This window comes from Spea bombifrons, chromosome 1, assembly GCF_027358695.1.
Source record: "Spea bombifrons isolate aSpeBom1 chromosome 1, aSpeBom1.2.pri, whole genome shotgun sequence".
NCBI lineage: Eukaryota > Metazoa > Chordata > Amphibia > Anura > Pelobatidae > Spea > Spea bombifrons.
Genome location: NC_071087.1, coordinates 138572376 through 138594230, shown reverse-complemented (window position 1 = coordinate 138594230; position 21855 = coordinate 138572376). Strand labels below are relative to the sequence as shown.

General features: G+C 39.1%; 2 protein-coding genes across 3 annotated transcripts in view; one reads left to right on the top strand and one right to left on the bottom strand.

The window, feature by feature from the left end:
- SLF1 (SMC5-SMC6 complex localization factor 1) overlaps window positions 1-5900 on the top strand; it is a 49958-nt gene extending 44058 nt beyond the window's left edge. Inside the window, exons 17-19 of the mRNA XM_053474827.1 lie at window positions 1749-1841; window positions 2605-2787; window positions 4875-5900. Of these exons, the coding sequence (XP_053330802.1) occupies window positions 1749-1841; window positions 2605-2787; window positions 4875-5371 (773 nt within the window). The 3' untranslated portion in view covers window positions 5372-5900. The remainder of the gene's footprint in view (window positions 1-1748; window positions 1842-2604; window positions 2788-4874) is intronic.
- Window positions 5901-14285: 8385 nt separating this feature from the next.
- Window positions 14286-21855, bottom strand: part of MCTP1 (multiple C2 and transmembrane domain containing 1) — a 236695-nt gene continuing 229125 nt past the window's right edge. For both annotated transcript variants that reach the window (XM_053474807.1, XM_053474815.1), the window contains exons 19-22: window positions 20161-20270; window positions 18984-19093; window positions 16664-16761; window positions 14286-14538 (exon numbers count right to left, since the gene is read on the bottom strand). In XM_053474807.1, the coding sequence (XP_053330782.1) occupies window positions 14467-14538; window positions 16664-16761; window positions 18984-19093; window positions 20161-20270 (390 nt within the window). In that variant the 3' untranslated portion in view covers window positions 14286-14466. The remainder of the gene's footprint in view (window positions 14539-16663; window positions 16762-18983; window positions 19094-20160; window positions 20271-21855) is intronic.

Here is a 21855-nt window from a genome sequence, read left to right as displayed (position 1 = left end):
TCAGTATGATATAGATTATACAGCTTGGAGACCGCCATGATAGGCTTTTTAAATGGCAGCAAACATTCATCTTTAAAGAGGAACCCCAGTAATGGTAATCATACGGTCTCTTTGGCTGCAAGAGTTAAGAGGAAAAGACCATGTGACCTCATATTTATTTGAAATGTGTGGATGACGACAATCCCACTCACCTCTACTAGATTCTGCCACCTCTCCATTTAAGATTTGGTGCATCTTACTGATTGTGTAGAATATGGGCTGTTTTGTTGCAGGCATTGAGCCCAAAGCGCATCATTCTTCTGGCTCATTCTAAACAAAATTTGAGTATTTTAGTGTGAAATATTGTGCCTGTAATTCACTCAAGTCCCATGTACTGCTGTACACAAATCATAGGCTATATCTGGCACTACATGGCTATAAATCATTTAAAGTGGGCTTACTCATACATAAGATGTAGATACATCATTGGTATGATATCTTGTGAAGGGTCTTCTTTTGTTGTTAACCTGTTTTTTTCACATATATATTAAAGGGCAGGGCAAGCTTCTCATAAATTATTTGTTTGCTCAATGCAGAACAAGACAAAAGAACATTCAAAGAATTGCTAAGAGAAAGTGGCTGTACATAAACCGATTACACAGTTTTCAGTTATTAATCATGGTCCTAGAATAGTTAAAATACAGTCCGAATTCTGATTAGACCGAAGAGTAACCATATGGACAGGTAGACCAACTTTGAATCTAGTGTAAGGTGGAAATAAGCATAAAAGTGGTTTAATTGGTAAACAGCATATGTTGTTGGTTAACAGAATTGTTTTAAGCTGCAGTTTTAAACACGCATTTGGTATTTTTCTTCTTCAAAGTCTCAGTCGCCAATTATTTGGCAGACAAAGTTTATATATCTTAAGCCTCTATGCTTATACAAAGTACCTCCGTATCCCACACTTTTATGACAGTAATGTGAGTTACATGGGCTATTCTTCACGCAGCGAGCACTTTTCTGTAATCAGCCGGTTACTGCGCGGCAATGAACCGCCAGGCTGGGAGAAAAAGACGTTAATATCTCAATCATGGCTGCTGCCCGGCCCTTTCTGCGCTAGAAATGTCAAGTTTATGAGACCCTAATATCTTAACCAACACTGTGCTCGATATTCCGACTTCGCTTACGCGGGCGTTTCAGAAGGTGTCACCTTTTTCTATTATAGTCGGCGCATGTATCTGCAGTCCGGGCAGCTTCCTGAGAATCCGCAAACCATCTGCTAAAGGATTTCAAATTGAGAATGATCCTGTGCTGTGCGGAGGCGCTCGTGCTTGGCCGGGAACATTCATTTGAATTAAGCTATAAATGCCGTGTAAAAGGCCGGCTCGTGTAATGGAGGTTCATGAATAATTTTAAGGGAGGGCAACTGCATACTTTAAACTTTTATTGCTTTAAAACTGAGTGTTTTTGGAGTTCACTGTTCATTTCAGGCTTTTATTGTATGTCACAGAAGCTTTAAAACCTTGACAGTGAAAAGGAGGGGAACGCTTTTACTGGCAAACCTTGGGAACCTCATTGCTAAATGCCTGCTAGACCAAATGATCTCTACTGCCTTTTTTAAATTATTATTCTTTCCCCTGAACAGGAGTCGCTTTTTTTTATTTTTCCTGGCAAGCATCCTTGTATCTTAGTTTTATGGGCTTTTAAAAATTTGTTGCCACTACATTGTAAATCTTTATAAGCCTAATTTTTAAATTCATTTTTGCTAGGAGAGACGGCCCTCCATACAGCTTGCAGAAACAACAAAGTAAAGAAATTAATCACTCTGCTCAGCATACCCGGCACAGACATTAACGTAAAAGGTGAGCTCTTTACATTGCTGCTTTTTCACCCGTTGGCGTTTATAAACTCTCTGCCGCAAGAGTTAATGTTGTAGCCGCTGCCCGTGAGAATTCTAATTATGATCTGTAAAAGTACGACTTTTCGAGCTTGACTGTTATTAGTAGAATGTTCGTATCACACGATGTGAATGTGCGTACCATGTATAACCGTCCTATGCGAATGTAAGTACCATGTTTAACCATTCTATGCGATGTGTACAGCGTACCATGTATAATCGTCCCATGAGTTGTGTACAGCGTACCATGTATAACCATCCTATGCGAATGTGCGTACCGTGTATAACCGTCCTATGTGATGTGTACAGCGTACCATGTATAACCATCCTATGCGATGTGTACAGTGTACCATGTATAACCCTCCTATGTGAATGTGCGTTCCATGTATAACCGTCCTACGCGATGTGTACAGTGTACCACGTATAACCCTCCTATGTGAATGTGCGTACCATGTATAACCGTCCTACGCGATGTGTACAGTGTACCATGTATAACTGTCCTATGTGATGTGTACAGCGTACCATGTATAACTGTCCTATGCGATGTGTACAGCGTACCGTGTATAACCGTCCTATGTGAATGTGCGTACCATGTATAACCGTCCTACGTGATGTATAACCGTCCTATGCGATGTGTACAGCGTACCATGTATAACCGTCCTATGCGATGTGTACAGTGTTCTCGTCGCGGCTTCCCCTTGTTTAATTGTTACTGATTTATAACACAGACAATGCTGGCTGGACGCCTTTGCACGAAGCCTGTAACCATGGCAGCACAGAATGTGTCCGGGAAATTCTGCAACGCTGTCCAGAAGTGGACCTGCTCAGTCATGTGGATGGTGTGACTCCCTTACACGACGCCTTGCTAAACGGACATGTCGAAATTGGCAAATTGCTTCTTCAGTATGGCGGTAAGCTGCGTTTCATTCTATACTGTATTGCTTTTATGTTACACTTCAACATTCCTACTCTTTTTTCCATATTTTTTGGGATGGTTCTGGAGCATTTTTGTGACTTATGCATATGAGAACATTTTATTTATCTTTCAAGAATCAGCATGAAACATTTATTTGCTTTGTCTAGACATTTTTTAAAAGAGGACATCTTATACATTTATATATTTAATTTGATTAGCAGAAAATCCAATAAAAGGCTCAACTCTGTTTCTCTACCTACAAGATATTACGTTTACTGGTGTAAGTTGTGTTTTCTGTTGGCCAAATATACCCAAAGAAAGACTCTTATTTCATATAAATAGTTATAGTATAATCGTTTCTTTTATCTGCTAGCTTCTCCTGCCCTCTAAAGGCCACTTGGTGTCTAGATTAAAGCCTCTTCTCGGTCTTCGTCTTGAACATTCTTCACTCTTTATATTTATTGAAGTGTGATGGTGCGTCTCCTAGTTGTTTTATTTATCAACAGAGGCATGCTTGTGACATGCCAAGCCAATACCTGGCTACACTTCAATCAGTCTAAATGATACGGCAGCCAATATTAACTTACTCTCTAGCCCTGTATGGGAGATGGTTCGGCACGGACGGCTGTGCGGTTTTTCTTAGCCTTATGTGAAAAATGGGTAGCAAAGAACTTTGATGTCCTAAGGGAGGAGATCTCCGTAAACGTGCATACATCAAGGTCTTTGAACAAGAATTCTGGCAGCGTGCGGACTCATCCTTGGCTCATCCTTGGCTGTCTGACATTCTAGCAACCGGCCTCACAGTAATCAGACACAGCGGAGAAAAGCTGAATTTCAGCGCTGATGCGGGAAGTATTTAAAATATTAAAACATTCCCTACCCTAACGTGTGCTGAAATAATAATGTGCTTTCTCAAACAGTTTTGGAGATGTACTTGACCTTTGCCTTATCAGAGAGAGAAATAAGTGACTATTTTTATTTTTTAACTTATATATAAATATATATATTTTTTTTTTTTAACACTGCCACCAATAATCCCTTTAAGTATTTCTTTCTACTAGTACTAACGTGCTTAGGTCCATAGCTCCGGTCTATTCACTGGGAGACGTCACTCGTTGGTCTCTGCTTATTCTTATTATGCTTATTATTGCTTTTGTTCAGCAAATAAAACAATAGTTTATAGGTGTTGGGACGTTTGGATCACGGGCAGGATTGATGCTCTTTTATATACTGTGTTTTTGATACTGGGGCTGCAACTAAATTATGCACATCCATAAACAAAAAGTGTTACTGATGTGAAGTTTGAAAACCAGTGAAATACTCCTCCTGATTGGACCGTTTCATTTGTCGCTATGGTGACAGGGTTACTGTTTAAACCATTTTTATGTATAACCCCCATTCTTCCATGTTTATATATCTGCATTATAGCCAAACGTTTGTTTTTTTTTAACCTGGCTGTTGCGTTGAAAACATGAATGAAGGACTGAAGGAGTAGCATGACACTTCGCTTCATTTTCAGATCTCCAGACTGTGTGTCCCTTTATATATTAATTACCCATCAAATCTTCTGGTAACAGAGGTTTTACATTAATAATGTGAGAAGCACTGGTGAAAGATATGGTGATATAAAATCAACATATGTTTTAGTATGCTAAGATTTTTATGTTAAGCGTGAAGCAATGTGTGTTGTTGTACTTTCTAATCCTAATTTGTTTGTTGTTTACCTTCCACTCACCCGCTTGACATCATGGCTTGGACATATTCTGTCTGCAAGGGACCCTTGAACCTTACTTGTCCTTTTGATTCAAAAATGTAATCCATGCCCATCATGCCAATGGCACTAAGCCTTCAAAACACTTAAGGCGCAAAAAAGGATGGGGCTCTGTGACTGAATGTGTCACCGAATGAAGAGTGACTTGTTGGAAAGGGAAAATGAATATTTTTTCTCAAAATATAGAAAAAATATTTATATATATATATATATATATATATTGTTTTTTTTAATTCCATTTCATGTATTTTGAAGTGGCTTCCACATACTTTGCATAGAATAATTTTTAACTAAAATCTTTTGTGTTGCAGGACCTATTATTTTGCGTCAGAAAGATGTCAATGGGAAGTTTCCACTGGATTATGTTATTTCAGCCCAAGTAAAAAAAGAACTTTTTGACATTGTCGAAATCAATGAATCAATTGAAGATTTTCACAAAAAAGCAGCGCATGAGTTTGACAAACACAAAATAGAGTTTAGCGCGTTTCTGCTGTCTCGGATGCTCTTGAATTTCCGGTCTTTGTTTGGTCTGCCTTGTAATTCGCTCTCTGCGAAAACAGTTTACTCAAATGCAGCTTCCCTGATTAGTCACGTCAGGGCTAATAATACAACAAATTCCTTCTCAAACTCGCTGGTGGAGCGTTACCTTGAAGCCATAGTGACTATGCAGAACATCGGAGACCCTGTGCAAGCCTTTCCAGAGACCCTTCTGCACACAGCCGGCCTAAATTTACAGATTTTAATGGCAACACTGCGCACCTTGACTTCAAATGAACCTCTTTCACATGACCAACAAAATCTGCCTTAATTGTTAATAGACGTTCGTTATACAACACTATGTATGTATAGATGGTCCATACAGATTGTTAATATATACAATTTAATGTAAGATAGTACGCCTCTATTGTTTTTGTCACACTAATATGTTGGAAGCAAACTTTTTGACAGTTCCGTCGCTTGTTTTTTTAATCCTTTTTATATTTTAATGGAGTTCGTTTCACATGGAAACTTTTTGCCTCGTTTCCATCTTCCCCCATGGCTGCCTCCTCTGAAATCCGTAAGTATGCTGCTGTGCATTGTAGTGCTCCGACTGAAACCCATGGGAGCAGCGTTCAGGTAGATTATTTGCATCAGGGGTTTCATACTTAAGAACACTTCCTGCCTTCAGTAGAGGCAACATGGGGAGGAATAAAAAAAGGCAGACGTTTCACTGTCTATCTCTAGTAACTAAACAATGCATCCTACGAATAGCTTGTAATAAAATGCATTGGAGTTCATGCTATGAAAATAGGGCTAGAGCGGACCTTTAATAGTATCGTAAGCTAAAGGAAAACAACAGTGTATGTAACATATGTAAAATATTTTCTTTAATGATCAGTTTGATTTATATACACAATATGTTGTTAATAGTTATGTCAATGTCCTACCTGCTGGGATAAGCTTGCATCTTTAGTATGTCTTCATTTTTGGTTACACCGTTATATAGCACGTATGTACGTGACGTATGTACAATGTACAGTATGTCAGCGAGGGCAGTAAAAGTAATAGGAACTTTTAAAAGCGACCTTATCACCATAGAAATCAATGCACATATCCAGTCGGATGGCAGATAGTTGTTTTCTTTCATAATCAGAGCAATTATGGTTTTATTTTTTATTTGAATTATTTTGAAAATAATACAGTACGTACCGCACTTCACTGCCTCGGAGCTCGTATAATCTCCAGGAGTTAGTTGTAGCAATTTAACAAGCGTGTAAGTGTTATGATAAACCATACAGCATTGAAACACGTTCATCCCTAACCAGACAGATTAGCCGTTGTATACAGATCTCATTAGCTCACATAAATGTCTGTCTGCGGAATGCGTCCCATTATGTGTAACCGTGTTACCTTACATTTCCTTTTACATCATGCACGTTGGACTGCCTTTCGTGTTCCCAGATTGCAGTGATTCACAAAAAGCTGTTGCCCTTCCCTAGTGACAGCACCCAATTAATGCTAGTACAACACATTTGGGTTTCATATCCTGAAAGTCTTAGTATGTTCTGTAATACGGCACCAAATATTCTTTCACAACAGAAGCCCACTCAAGCATCTGTGCAGCAGAATGTCGCGAAGGACTGCTCAATCGCTCCTGATGAGCAGTATGTCTGACACAGATTCTTCACATAAAAGCCCAACAATAGACTCATCCTAATGTGTCATAATACACAGCTGCAGTTCACCAGTGTTTGGACCGTTATAGAAAATATCTATAAAAGACTATCTCTTCTTAACCGTTCTCATAAGCAGTGTTTTCTGGCTCTACCAGATCAGAGGAGACTATATGTTTTTGGTAGTTTTTCTGTATATCTTTATTAAACTAATGGACACAGGTGAGTTGAGATAAAACCTTTTTCTGGTTTCGTTTGTTATGAAACGCCTGGATTTTGGATTCCCCTGTTCATGAATAAACCTAGCATAAAACTAGCTGCGGAGGCCACCCCTGATTTAGGGAACATAACAAGCGTATTTTTCATGCAGGACGGATAGAATATTTGCCTATGTGATAAATAAGACTGGTTAAGGTTTTATATATTAACCAATAGAACACCTTGATTCGATTTTTATGTTTGGTAAAAGGTACTTACATCAATCCACTGTCTCTCCTGTAACATTTTGTGTTAGGTACAGAAAGTAATAGAGAATATAGATATTTCAACACCCATGACATTAAGGGTAAGTCTATAATTTAAATAACCTAAACGTTATATATATAATGCAGGCAGCTATAATATAGTTTATACGTTTTGTTGATTTAATGCACTTTTTAGCTGACATCCACTGGGATATCACAGGCACTTGTTTACATCCTATACATGGTATTGATATGTTGTATAATATTTTAAAATAACTCTGTTCAAATATTTTAGTAATTGATAACCTTTGGCCAAATATTTCTTTCTAAATGTTGTGTATTAAAAATCTTTTCACGGTCTTGTTTAGTATTTGCTGATTTAAGGACTGGATGTGCTTAAATGATACTTAAAGGGAGACTCCAGCTATCATGCACCTGTCAGCCATAACATTCTGACCACTGACAGGTGAAGTGAATAACACTGATAATCTTGTTATCATGGCATCTTTCAGTGGGTGGGATATATTAGGCAGCAAGTGAACATTTCATCCTCAAAATTGATGTGTTAGAAATAGGAAAAATGGGCAAGCATAAGGATCTGAGCGACTTTGACAAGGGCCAAATTGTGATAGCGAGACAAATGGGTTAGAGAATCTCCAAAACTGCAGATCTTGTGGGGTGTACCCAGTCTGCGGTGGTCAGTACCTATAAAACGAGGTCCAAGGAAGGAAAAGCAGTGAACCAGCAGCCCAGGCTATTGGTGCACGTGTGGGGCAAAGGCTAGTCTGTGTGGTAAAATCCCACAGACGAGCTACTGCAGCTCAAATTGCTGGAAAATTTGAGTGCTGATGGCAAGTTGTCAGAACACACAGTGCATCGCAGTATATTGCGTATGGGGCTGTGCAGTCGCAGACCAGTCAGGGTGAGCATAAGAACTGGACCACAGAGCAATGGAAGGTGGCCTGGTCTGATGAATCGGTTTCCTTTACATCACGTGGATGCCGGGTGCGCATGCGTCGCCTACCTGGAGAATACACAGCACCAGGATGCACTATGGGAAGAAGGCAAGCCAGCGGAGCAATGTTTTGCTGGTAAACTGGCTCCTGCCATTCATGTGGATGTTACTTTGACATGTACCCTCTACCTAGGCATTGTTGCAGACCATATACACCATTTAATGGACACGGTATTCCCTGGTGGCATTGGCCCTTTTCAGCAAGATAATGCTCCCTGCCACAAAGCAAAACTTGTTCAGGAATGGTTTGAGGAAAACGAGTTCAAGGTGTTCACTTCCCCTTACACCTCAGTTATGTTCTGTGCAGCAGATGTAGTTGGCTAAAAACATCTTGCTCTTGATATACTTACCCCTAGTGAACTACAGAGTTGGTCTGGAAAATGCTGCGGGTGGGGACCTGTTCAGATTCCTGTGTGCATGCGTTGCAAGTTTTCCTGCCACTAACAATCGGGCAGAAATCTTCCGACCATGGTGGAGGAGGGCAGGTGCAGCAGATTCAATCTCAGGTAAGTACATTAAGACTTTTTTTTAAAAAAATGCATATTAAGGTACTCACATGGTACCTTTAATAAGCCTTCTTCCCTAGTTGTACTGATGTATTTATGTTTTCAGTATAAATGACCCATTCGATTAATCTTCTAAATTGCAGGAGGATCACCACCAACATTTAAAACCTTTTGAGGCTTTTGCCCTTAAATGGTCATAAATATTCAGATTCACAATATAAACTGGTCCTTGGAGACTGGAGTTGGGGAATCACAAAGGCATGCAATTTAACTTCATATTAATATATATTATGGGCATTTTTCCTAGCAGATTCTCAATATTTCTGTTATAAGAATAATAATATATAAGCTTTGGAACGTCAGGAGTGTTTGTAAGTGAATAAGTGCTATAAGTACTATATCTTTCACCACCTGGGAAAAAAATACCTTAGGCTTTTTTCAGATTGTATTCTGTCTTCTATTGAAGTCCTCATTAGCAAAATGCATGCATATATATAGAAGAAAAAAAAATTAAATATATATACACATATATATATTATATATATATATATATATATATATATACACACACACACTGGCCACTTTATTAGGTACACCTTAGATTGCTTGTTAACACAAATAGCTAATCAGCCAATCACGTGGCATGTAGATGTGGTCAAGACAACTTGCTGAAGTTCAAACCGAGCATCAGAATGTTGCCTTCAAACACTTTCCAGACCTTCGGCGAACAAACTGCCTTCTGCTACAGCCAAATATTTTATTTTGACTCGTCAGTCCAGAGCATCTGCTGCCATTTTTCTGCACCCCAGTTCCTGTGTTTTTGTCAATCATTGAGTTGCTTGGTCTTGTTTCCGCACTAGAGGTATATATTGATGATGAAGGATGATGGCAGAAGTTGGTGGTGCCAAATGCCCCTGCCCACACAATAAAGCGCTGCTTTGGTAAACATCTCTGATCCTTGGCACCTCTGTGGCAAACCCAGAGCGTTCCCATGTATGAGGTTAGTGCCAGCCCTGTATATTCTTACTGGAAATGCATGTTGTTTGTATGCCAGTGAGTGCACTCATCTCTTGTGAAATAATTTGCATCATTACTTATCTCTAAAGTCTGCTGAATTAGAGATTTGCCCATGAATTAGGGACATTGGCCAGTTTGTGGAAATGAAGATAGTAGTAGGTTCTCAGCACTCTCTATCTTTGTAAATATTTAAGCCTTTTTCTAACACTGTCATCTCACCCTTCACTTTATGCACCATTGAGTAATGCTGTTACCAAATAATGATTTGTGCATTGACATGTACATTGATGAACTTTATTAAGTAGTAAAGAGATCCTCCTGATGATTATTCCATCGAGTAGTGTGTGAGATATTGAGAAAGGAAGGTCTAAGGTCTTCATTGAAAGATGGTGGCAGTCAAGCAATGCATATTAAACATATTCACATCAGTAGGCTTAGTGCAGTCAGAACTCTTTTTGGTATTAAGTCCCAATCATGCTTGAAGAATTAGTTAGCTAGAGGTCATACACAGCAGTTCAATGTGGTATTAAAATATAGCTGCAAAATATTACTGTCTTTTACAGTTCTTTTTAATAAACCTTTCAAAATGACTTTGGATGCACTCTCGTTTCTGCCAGCGTGTTCCACGGCCGCTGTTTTTGATGGCACATTAATTCAAAAAGCCTGCATTTCCTGGTAGAAGAAGACATACCTTTCCATCTGCCCCCACCTACTGGTTTATGACCTTCATTGTACGGATCCCTATTATCTGTGTCTAATACCTCTTACCCTTTTCTATACTGAAACACAGCCTTGCTGTAAATATACTCCCGATTCACTGATAATCCCAAAGTAGTCTGCCCCAGTTGATCTGGACTCCAGATCAGAGCTGGTCTGGGGATGTCTAAGCACTCCTGCAACTTGGCCAGTGGGCAGCAAATATCATATACCTGGCTGGCTGCCGGCGGGATGCACGTGGCAGTACATTACGTTTTTATGGGCTCCCAGCGCGTGGTCGTGCGCATCCAGCGTATCGTGAGCGGAAGGTAACCAGTCTGCACATAGTTAACCCTTCAACTACATGCTGTGTATGTAATTATAAGAAGCACACAAAGTAAGTACCAAATTGCTTATTTTATTGCAGTCATATTATTAGACAAGCAACACTTAAATACAAGTTGTATAAAGTCAGCCATAATGAATGAAGGCAACTGCACACATGTTTGCTTGGTTCCTACACATTCCATCTGAAGCGTTCTCATAAAACCTCAATTAAAACAGTTTACCTGGTTATTGAATATAAGCCTTGGAGTTGTGGTAAATGGGTAAAGCGTCTATAAGGCTGGATAGGATATGGCTTTTGTAATAAAGTATTAATATAAGTTTGTATCCATATAGAAAATGAACTTTACCTACTAGGTGAGTGTGAAACACCTCCCATATTGGCTTCTTCCAACCACTGGCACACATAGCGTCAAAGTCTTTTTTCCAATAAAAAATAGACTTTACAAAGCATGTAAAGTCAAACAATGCAAACGTGTCAATATAAGTTTATTACAAGATACGTTATTCTGCAGAACAATTAAAAAATAAATTTGTCTAATAATTTCTCAATAGCAGTTTTACAATCCATACAAGCAGAGATGTAAATACAATCCATATTTCTTCTCTTCTCTTTGTAGTCTACATGTGAAATGTTTAAACACATACATTGCTATCAAGACCCATGCAACATGGCGAAAATGAAGCTTTTTTGCCAACAAAGTGCTTTCTAATATCAAGAATAGAACTTTGTAGGTTTTCAGTGAGAATAGCTTAGATATGTATGATTTTTGTTGGGATTCCGAAATAACAGGCTACTTTTTCCCCAAAGCTACGCTTCATAATTACCTTAAATATTTAATACACCAATATCAGTTTGATACAATAAAAGATTTATACCATCTCTAATTGATTTTTGAATGGGTTTGGATTTCTCTAGACAAATATGATTAGCATTAAGCTAAAAAGATACTTTCAGATTCTGTATAAAGTAGCATTCCAATAAAAATCTATTAATTATTGTAATATAACTATAACCTCTCCTACTTGCAGCTGCTATTCAGGAACAGACGTTCTCTGACTCCAGCTTTGGTATATGCAATCTCCCATCATCCGCTGCCAGCAGTAACAACATCATGCACTTTGGGTGGCCCTGCAGTGCCGCTACTCACACTTGTGCGATGCAGAGACCACAAGCTCAAAGGACGGCCTGACCCCTGCATTACTCCTTCCTGAGAAAGGGAGCAAAGACAGGCCCTGGAAACCCTCCTTGCCATAAGTCCCGCAAACCATGACATCAGCCATGTCTACCAGACAAAATATTGCCATGCTTTCCATACCCTTCATAAGGTGCCCAGAAATGGCCCATTGCTCAAAATCTGGCATGCTTGCACATTAATATGGCAGTACTTCTAAATAGTCTAGATTAAAAAAATCCTGATTAAAATGAACTCTTCATGCAAAGTGTTGGTAGGTGAGTCACCAGGGCAATAACATTATAGAAGTATCAAAGCCAAAATCATACTTGATTTTTCTTATTATAGCCAACTCTTTTTGCTTCATCCTGCTAGGTTTCCGTCCCTTCAAAAATATTATAATATTGCTTGGGTACTTAGAATTATGTGGAAATACATTCTTAATTACTAAAGTGCATTCTTAGTGTGGGTGTCAGAACATAAACTTCTGCACAGATGTATCCTTTTGGTCTATCTCTCCATGTTTACTATTATTATACAGCTCTGAAATCAGAAATGCTAAATCTTTAGTTATGGGAACACACAATGCAACATCATGTGGGGGGCCTCTATACATATACAGCAGACTCTATCATGATATGAAAACAAACAAAAACAAATGTTCTGTTCTATTCTTGTCAAAGCATAAACCTTCACAGTGCAAAAGGGACAGTTACTTGGAGAATCTCTGATCTTGCTAATCACCTCACTGAGCTGAGCACCGCCAGGTATCCTGGTCTTACAAAAGGCAAGCTGCTCCTGGTTGTAGCACAGTGTTTGCTGCTGACCTTGGACCGGCCGTCCTGGTGGACCTTAAGCGAAATACATCACTGCTACCGACCCAACAACCTGTGTTCCCAATGCAGAGTTAGGATGCTAGGCAAAGCCTCTCCAAACCCTACTCTGTAAAGTGGAGGGAAGCCCTGCCATCCAATTTGTGAAATATGGAGCATTTGTGAGGTTTTGGAGGGCAGGAATATTTGACTTGTGTGTAAAAGGAGTTGAGAGTACTAAAGTGTTAGAGGGCTTTGAGTGTTCCCTGCCCCCTATTTGGTTGTCTCATACCTGGTAATTTATAAAACATTTACTGTCAGAATATCACAGACAATCCTAATACAGGCTCTGAGTGAGGGAATCGTACAGTTTGACCAATCTGAGGGGCCTGCAGACACTCACGATGGGAGAGATTTATTGAGAAGTGAAGCCTCTTTCAGACTGATGAATGCATTTCAAAATAAATTTCCACAGTGCCCACCTTTAAGAGTGGTTTATTCCCTAAAACCAGAGTTTGCGTTATGAGGAACCATCACCATTCATCCTAGGGTGTCCACATTGGCCATGTTTTCCAGGACACATATAAGTTTTTCATACTGATGAATGATGAAAAGTGTTGCCTTGCCGTATGTGGGATGTATAGACTCGTGGAAGGGAACCAATCAGTCAGTTTTACATCCTCCATACTGTCTGGGCCGTTCAGCAATATGTCAACAATACATGTATTCTGGAAAACATGGCGGATGTGGTGAGGCTTAGCTCACTTCTAACAAAAATAAGTACTTATAGATTATTTCCTTTATTCTTAGTTCACTTCAGACTGTGAATAATATCAAATAATGACACCTACTGTAATTTATTAAAACCTGAACTATTGGTACCAACAATAGGATCATATTGGAACCCAGACTTGGGCATTACATGCGCTGCAGGTGGTGTCACTACAACTCCCAAGAAACTCAGTCATGCTAGCTGTTGAGGTCAGAAAGGCAGCTGTTACAGGGACCCTGGCATGAAGTCCCCACTGCCAGAGAGAAGCCGCTGGCTGGAAGTAGCATGCACATGCTAACATGCGGACAGTGGGGGGCTTGGGAGACCACCCATGTATAATCAGGGATAACCACTGGGGAAAATGTCATTGGGTGTACTTCATTGTAAACATCTGCTACTTGGCGTACATAGTTGTAAAATATTAAGAAACTCTGATATAGTGTACAAATATACATTAATCTATTGGACAGGGCCCTGTGCCTGTATCATCATATATTGCAGCTCAGCTAAAACCTCCTATTACCTGCGTATATGTATCAGGCACCGAATCAAAAAGTGCAGTATTAATTCCCAACAAAAAAGTCTGCTCTCCTTACTTATTTTTGGCTAATGTGTGCAAACATAAATGCATATCTGAAAGCGCATCTCATTTCATAGCTGTGGGAAACATTGACATTACGCTGGATCCAGATCCAATCGTATCTTTCAGGACATCACACGGCCTGCCGGAGCAAACACATTCTCTCAACAAGGGACGAGCTTCCGAGTTTTATCAAACTAGTTTTATACAGTGGTATCTGCCTTTATACAATATTTACAAAATGTCTCCGTTATGGTAAAAAATTATATTATAAGGTAATGTAAGGAAGGAAACTGCACAAGAGGGCTGTAGGCTGTCTTTTTTATCTCTTGCATGCAGATGCCTTTCTCCCTGATGCGTTGAGTTTCTTAGCCGAGATTATTTTTCTTCCTTTTGCTTGGGCTTTGGTTAGGATCCGGTTTCAGTTCACGATACTGCACCTGTTTAAACACAGAAGGTCAGCCAAAAAATGGCCAAATACAAATCTTTTCCCTTTTTAGTAAAACTGTATTTGTCTGGGGGGGGGGGAGTCCAAGTCTTCCAAGCAGGTCGGGGGCTGCAGACTGGACATGAAAGCAAATGACTGCGACATAAGTATTGATGAAATGCTACAAAGTTCTTGTGTGAGCTCCTTCCAAGCACAAGGAATTACACAGAACACAAACTGCTTGCAGTGTAAATATTCACATGATCTCGTAGGTCCATTTTTAAATGATGATAAATACATATAACCCCTTACTGTTACACTATTAGCGGGCTAGTTCATAACCTTTCTCTTTGTGACCTAAATTTCTCGATCCCTCCTTTTAAGCTTATGTCTCTCTTTCGTATCTGTATTTGTGGTGTTTATGAAAGAATTAGAAGCTCCCCAGCAATGAAACCAACAATAATGATTGTATGAGCCGCATTTAGCAAGCACATATGTGATATTTTGATATTGCTGAACATTACCTTCTCAGTTCTGTTAATAGATTATCTGTAGGTCAGGAGGGACACACAAAAATTACTTCCCTCAAACCGCTAGTGACTATACCTACTAGTAATTGAACTATCCAGGGAATGAGTGGTCAGACATTTCTATACACACAAAATGTGTATTTAACATTACTAATTAAATACACATTACTGCTTCAACTAAAAACACAATGAATGATGTGTTTCCATGTCTTTGCTGAACAGTGCGAACATTCACTTGGCTTTAATAATTGGTTGACCCTTCCTTGGAAGAAATAATCTCAACCAAACATTTCTTTTAGTTGTGGGACAGACCAGTAGAAATTTTGGACCATTCCTGCTTACAAAGTTCAGCGCAGCAATATTCTTGGGATATCTAGTGTAAATTGCACTGTTGAAGTCATGTCAAAGCATCTCAATCAGGTTAAACCCAGGATTTTGACTGGGCCAATCCAGAAGGTGTATTTTCTTGGGTTGACACAATTCTATTGTTGAGTTACTCCTGTGCTTTGGGTGGTTGTCCTGGTGCATCAGCCAAATGTTGATCTTTAATTGGCAGACAGATGGCCTTACATTCTTCCGCAATATGTCTTTATAAACCTGGGAATTCTTCCATTGATGAAGCTGCCCAGGCCCTGAGGCAGCAAAGCAGCAACAAACCATGATGCCCCTTCCACCATACTTTACAGCTGGAATGACGTATTGATGTTGGTGTGCGGTGCCTGTTTTTCTCCACACATAGCATTGCAAGTTTATTCTAAACAACTGAAGTGTGGTTTCATCTGTCCGCAGAAGCGCGGTGGAACGTCCATGTGCTGTTTTTCTAATTCTGACGGGCAGCAATGTTTTTTCTTGTGCTGCTTCATCTGTGGTGTCCTCCCATGAACACCTTTCTCTTCATTGTTTGGTAGACTTGTCTACAAAGATGTTGGCACGGAGCAATCTGCGGTGTGTTCTTGCAGCCACATTCGCAGGTCACCCACTCCTAGGGAAAGTAGCAACAGTGCTCATAGACAATTTGTCTTACTACTCAGCTTCAGAAATTTCTTTTGTTCGAGGCATGGTTCACACAATGCTTCTTGTGAGCAGCAAACACAAACTTTGTGTTTTTTATGAGGCAGGGCAACTCTGACCAACATCTTCAATCTTGTCTCCAGATTAGCTGACTCCTGACTACAATAGCGTTTGGAAAAGTCATTAGCCAAGGGTTTGACATACTTTTTTCCACCTTGCACTGTGAATGTTTACACTGTGTGTTCAATAAAGACATCAAAATGTATAGTTGTTATTAGTAGAAGCAGACAGTGTTTGCTTATTGTTTAGTTGAAGATCAGATCAAATTTAATGACCAATATATACAGAAATGCAGGTAATTCCAAAGGGTTCACATACTCTCCTCAGTGCTTTTGTAAGTGATATTTTTTGCTGTTTTGTGAAACTTATATAGCTCTATTCCTTTTTGATGTGCCAGTAACAGTTTTTGTGGTTCTCTGAAGGTTATAAAGTGTTATAAGATCCCATCACTGAGTTAATTACATAAGGAAACGAGTTCTGTAAGTATTGGGCATCAGTTCTCTCAAACACACATAAAATAAGGCACCAGCTACTCACCAGCTGGACATCAGAGGGAACTCTTGATAGAAAATCCAGAATCTCATTGTTGTCTATCATGTATGGACTTCGTATTTTCTTTGTAAATTTATTAATGCCTGTAAAACAATACAAAGTAGAAGATCAATGCAAGTTGGGGATCATTTCCTATGGTGCTGTCAATTAAAAGCTAACCCTTGTTATTCTCACTTTTATTATTCCCTTTACAAACATATGATGTGAGGTCATTACATGTCACAACTACCTACTTATTCCATGTGTGTCATACACCACCAGATATGAGGGGGAATCGTCATGTCATGATGCAATACGCTCACATTTCTTGTGTGACATAGCTTGTGTCATTTCTTACCCAATGACCCCCTAACAGATGACCCGTACTGAATGCCCCCCAAAATTCTAAATGTTTCTAGCCCAAACAGCTAAGAGGCCAGAAGGCAGCTGTCTAAGTGTTGTGGAACTACAATTATTATGATAACTAAACTATGGCAGGACAATCATGATGGGAGACAGCACTCTAACAGCTGAAATACCTTTCAATACCTCTGCCATAGACGGGACATTGTTGGGGAAGACATTAAGGGCCGATTTCCTAAATTTTGCATCCAGCAAGATTTTGTCTCCAATTAACTAAAAACAGAAAGCCAACTTCATTATGAGGAGCTGCCAAGTACATGACAGGGAGTATTTAAAATGCCTTTAGCTGAGGATCAGTAAAGTCACTTTTAGGGATCTTCAGTCTTCTAGGGCAATAAGGCTCAGAAACAACGTACTTCAAGCAAACTGTTCATTTTATTTACAAGTGCACCAAAACACCCTTAAAATCATAAAAGTCTAGCTCCCAACTGGCTTATACTTTACTGACCCAGACTGACCAGCCCAACCAGACCCAGCTAAGCCGGGCTCTCCCCTCAACAGTCTCCGTGATTGTGAGTATATATATATATATGAGTGAGAGAGAGAGGCAGAGTGATGTGCGGAGTGTCCCTTTAGGATTAGACTGAAAGTATATGTGGTCGTGATAATCTGCCCTTGCACCCTAAACTAGGAACTAACAAGTATGCATATATTATGGTTAAATAGAGTCACGATAGCTACACAGACATTCAATATTCACAGCTTTATAATTGCTGTGTATTAGTGGTACAGCCCACACATTTCATTTACTGATTACAGCCTATAATATATAATGCAATTATAGTGTTGGTTTTAATATCCATGCAGTCAAAATATATTTGTCAAATCATCGTGTGGCAGAAAACTTGGCCCGGATCTCCGCTTTGTTGGCAGAAGTGCCGTCAGCTGGGAGATCTCAGTGTAGACCTTTGTATCTAATCAAGTCTTTGCCAACGCTTGCTCCAATCTCTTTAGTGCTGGGGTGGCGTGTCACACATTATATTAAAGTCACTGCAGCATAAATCCATTTGCACATAAAGTGCTCCTAGTAGGACAGAGATCTATGAGCTGTTTATTGTTGCAAACACATTTCCAAATACTTCTAGTTTTATAGTCTATAACAACATAGTATACTCTAAGGTTTTTATTTATTAATGTTTACAAGTGAGTGGATGAGAGATGATCCCATATAATAACAATTATAGAGTGTTTATGATGACTCACCATGCTGAGATAAATACTATCAGCGGATGTCAAGTGATATTCGGAAAAAAGGTATTCTCTTACTACTTGCGTGTAAACATTAAAGAAATACTTAGATGTACATATCCTTAACATTATGTATATTATACTGGTCCTGGGCATTCTAAGAAATGCGTGCAAGGAGTGATGTTAAATAAGATCTAAAATGATGATGATGAACAAAAGAAAATAAGAATATATAATTTGGGGAACACAGAAAAGGGGAAAAAACATAATTGTAGAAATGGCATAAAATAATCCGGTCTGTAAGGTACAAAACACCACCGGTCATGAGAGGGTTATATACATACCTGGGAAGTCTGCGCTTTGCCCAGAGACTCTGGGATAATGGTTGCTTCTACGGTTCTCCAGGTTGACACCCAAATCCTCCGGGTCATGGGAGCGGGGTCCTGACAAACCCCACTCCCCACCCATATCCCCCCCTTAAATGGGGATGTGTCCCAGCCATGACAGCCATTAGTGGAAGGGAAATGGGTGGGGAGTAGGTGGGAAGTGGGCAGGTAGTGGAGGGGGTCCTGGTGGAGTAGGGCATCTTCTGGAGGCCCAGAACCTGGAGAGTTCCCCGGCATGAATATATGTTTTAACACCAAGTATCATCCTATCTTTCAGTATGTTCAGAAATCTGAAGAATAAACCATTAATTCAGCAATGATTTACTTACCCCACGCAAGGACAATGTATCTGAGTGGAATAAAATACAGCACTGCAGTAAGGAGACAGAGGGCAATGATCGCCAGCCATGTTAGGAACGGGACCGTCCAGTTGAACGTACTGCATGAAAAATAAGAATGAGTCAAAACACCGATCAATCTTATATATCTAATAAAAGACATAACAAGCAAAGTGAAGGCTTCTTAAGGAGACACAGAGACGTATTACTCTTCATCACATCCTCCTGAAACTGCACAAGAGGAAATGCAGAGATAAATGATACCAAATAAATTGTATCAAGACAACATTAAAGACAATAGTGCACATGAATCATAGCTCAATATCCAATAACCCTTTCACAAGAGTTACATGATGAGACCTGGCCCGGAAACAGTCACAAATTAGCACATTTTCTTAAGGGTCTTAATACAAGACGTAATAAGTAAAGACAGAAGATGAGGGTCAGCATTTAATCTGTGTTTTAATTGACATATTTTTATAGATGATAACTGTAATTCTCCCTTATTCAGAGATGAACTAGACTTGACTATTGTCTAAGGCAATTCTGCGCACCTTTTCGGGATCAGTTAGTTTTAATGGGACACAGAATAACAGGTTGGGGAGAATTCCCTATTATTTAAATAAACCAATGCAGACACCACTCCCTTGAAAATAAGAGCAGGGCTCAGACCATGAAATAAATGAATAACCGCATTTTAAATTTAACTATTTCAGATATAACAGAGCAAATGGATCCCAAAAAATGTTGGAGAATGATTGAATAGCCTATTAAAACAAAACATAAATAATCCACTATTTCTCTACTTTAAGATGCTAATAGTGAAGCTTGACTTTATTTATTATACCATACAGTATGTTCTTTTTTTCATTTACGTAAAGCCACCATGGTTGCAGGGTTAAGCAGAGGGGCAAAGCCCAGCCAAAGACCTGGTATTATAGTGGCTCAAAACAAACTTGCGGAATCCTAATTACCCCAAGATATCCAAGTGGCTGTATATGTAATTACAAGTAAAACGTCTGGTACTGGTCCAAAATCTTAAAAACAAAGCAGCCCGATTGCTCCCCTGCCTGCCTTGTCAGACCTCCCCTGAACATGATCTATATATTTTGCAAGCAGTGTTGTGTTACGTTTGCAAATTGAAAGAACATGCGCATTCAATACTCACTTCTTTATCCTCTCACCAATAGAGGCCACTTCATCAAGAACGCTCTGTACGCTAACACAGACTTCTTGAATGGCGTAGAGTTTGTTCATAAAACCTTTCTTCTCGCTGTCCTAAGGAGCAAATCCATGGTAAGAATAATGAGATAACCTGGGAGGTTCTACAGCTGGATAGATTATGACACCTTATTTTGAAAAAATCTCTATTGATCTATCTATTCATATTCTATCTATATCTATCTATAATAAGATATTTTGAGTGCGTTCCATGCTTGTTTTAAGTGCCCGTGACACAACCAAGGAATGATTAAGGTTTGAGTCTTTACAGCAGGGATAATGGGCAGACTAGATGGGCCAGATGGACAGATCTGCTGTGAAATTCTTTGTTCCTATAATGCTAGATATAGGCAATATCTCACATATTAATAATATTACACATTTAAAGGTGTTTAGAGATGATGTATAGGTCGTAAATCAGAAATCTTTTTTTAAATTTAAGTCTGCCATTAAAAATATTCCCCTGTCACATTGCTGGGGTATCTTAATGCATATGTTGCACATTCTCAGATGATTAATATAATTTATTGATACATAAATAATTATTTTTTAATTTTTCAGTGAGAAAAGGTATAATGACACTTAAATTGGAAGACACAAGTATATCCTTCCCTTTCGTTTTGGCTTGCGTTCCATATTGAGGATTAAGTTGGTGAGGCACATAAAGTCTATGCCCTTTCATATCATATTTTTTAAATGATTGTATTCTACTGAAAAAGCTAAAGAACATTTAAACTATATTCAGCCAAGCAAGAACCCGTATAATCTGTTCTTCAAACACTACTGGTATTTCCTTTCCTAACCAAGATGTTCTGGGACTGGAATCAATGTAATCATTTATTAAGCAGAAATGTCTCAGAGAAGCTGGAAATAATTACTACTTGGGTATCAGGCACAGATTACACGACACAATAGCTTTTGTCCGGTTTCTAGAACTGTTTTAATATTTCAGGGAAAAGACAAAAAGACACGGGATTTTCAAAATAATGAATTCTTAGATTTCGCTTTACACCAATATTTGACTATGCGTATCCAGTTTATATGCATTCACAGCATTAGCATCCTGCATTTATTATATCTTATCCTATGTCCTCACATAGTTTCTGTATTTCTAGCAAGACATCCATAACCATGTTTTTCAATGCTGCTCGTTCTCAAACCAGTTATCTTCAAATAGAAATAACTGACACTTGGCAACCCAAGCAACTGCTTAGAAACCAGGGCTACATGAAGATTTCAACTACAGGAGACCAGTGCTAGACCTGGTGAGGGCATCTCTCTGCCGCCTTGGCCTGACAAATATATAAACATAATATACAAGCAAGAGGGTAAGGGAGGTCTCATGGCAGTATGGATGGATCTATGATCACAATTGTTGCTTATGACCTTCCCTTGGTTTCTGCACCTGTTTTAAAGGGACACAGATCTAGCAGACAGAATATAGGTTCTATGCATTACACGCAGGTTGATGGATATGGTATCTAGTCCACAAAACAGTAGCAACATTATCTCTTAATGGATTTTCTTAGAGCATCCACTAACTTAGATTTAAGTAGAAAAGCAATACTTTCACAGACAATAGAGAAGGTGGGGGAAATGTTTCTGACAGATATGATTAGTCAGGCGCACACTGAAGGAGTAC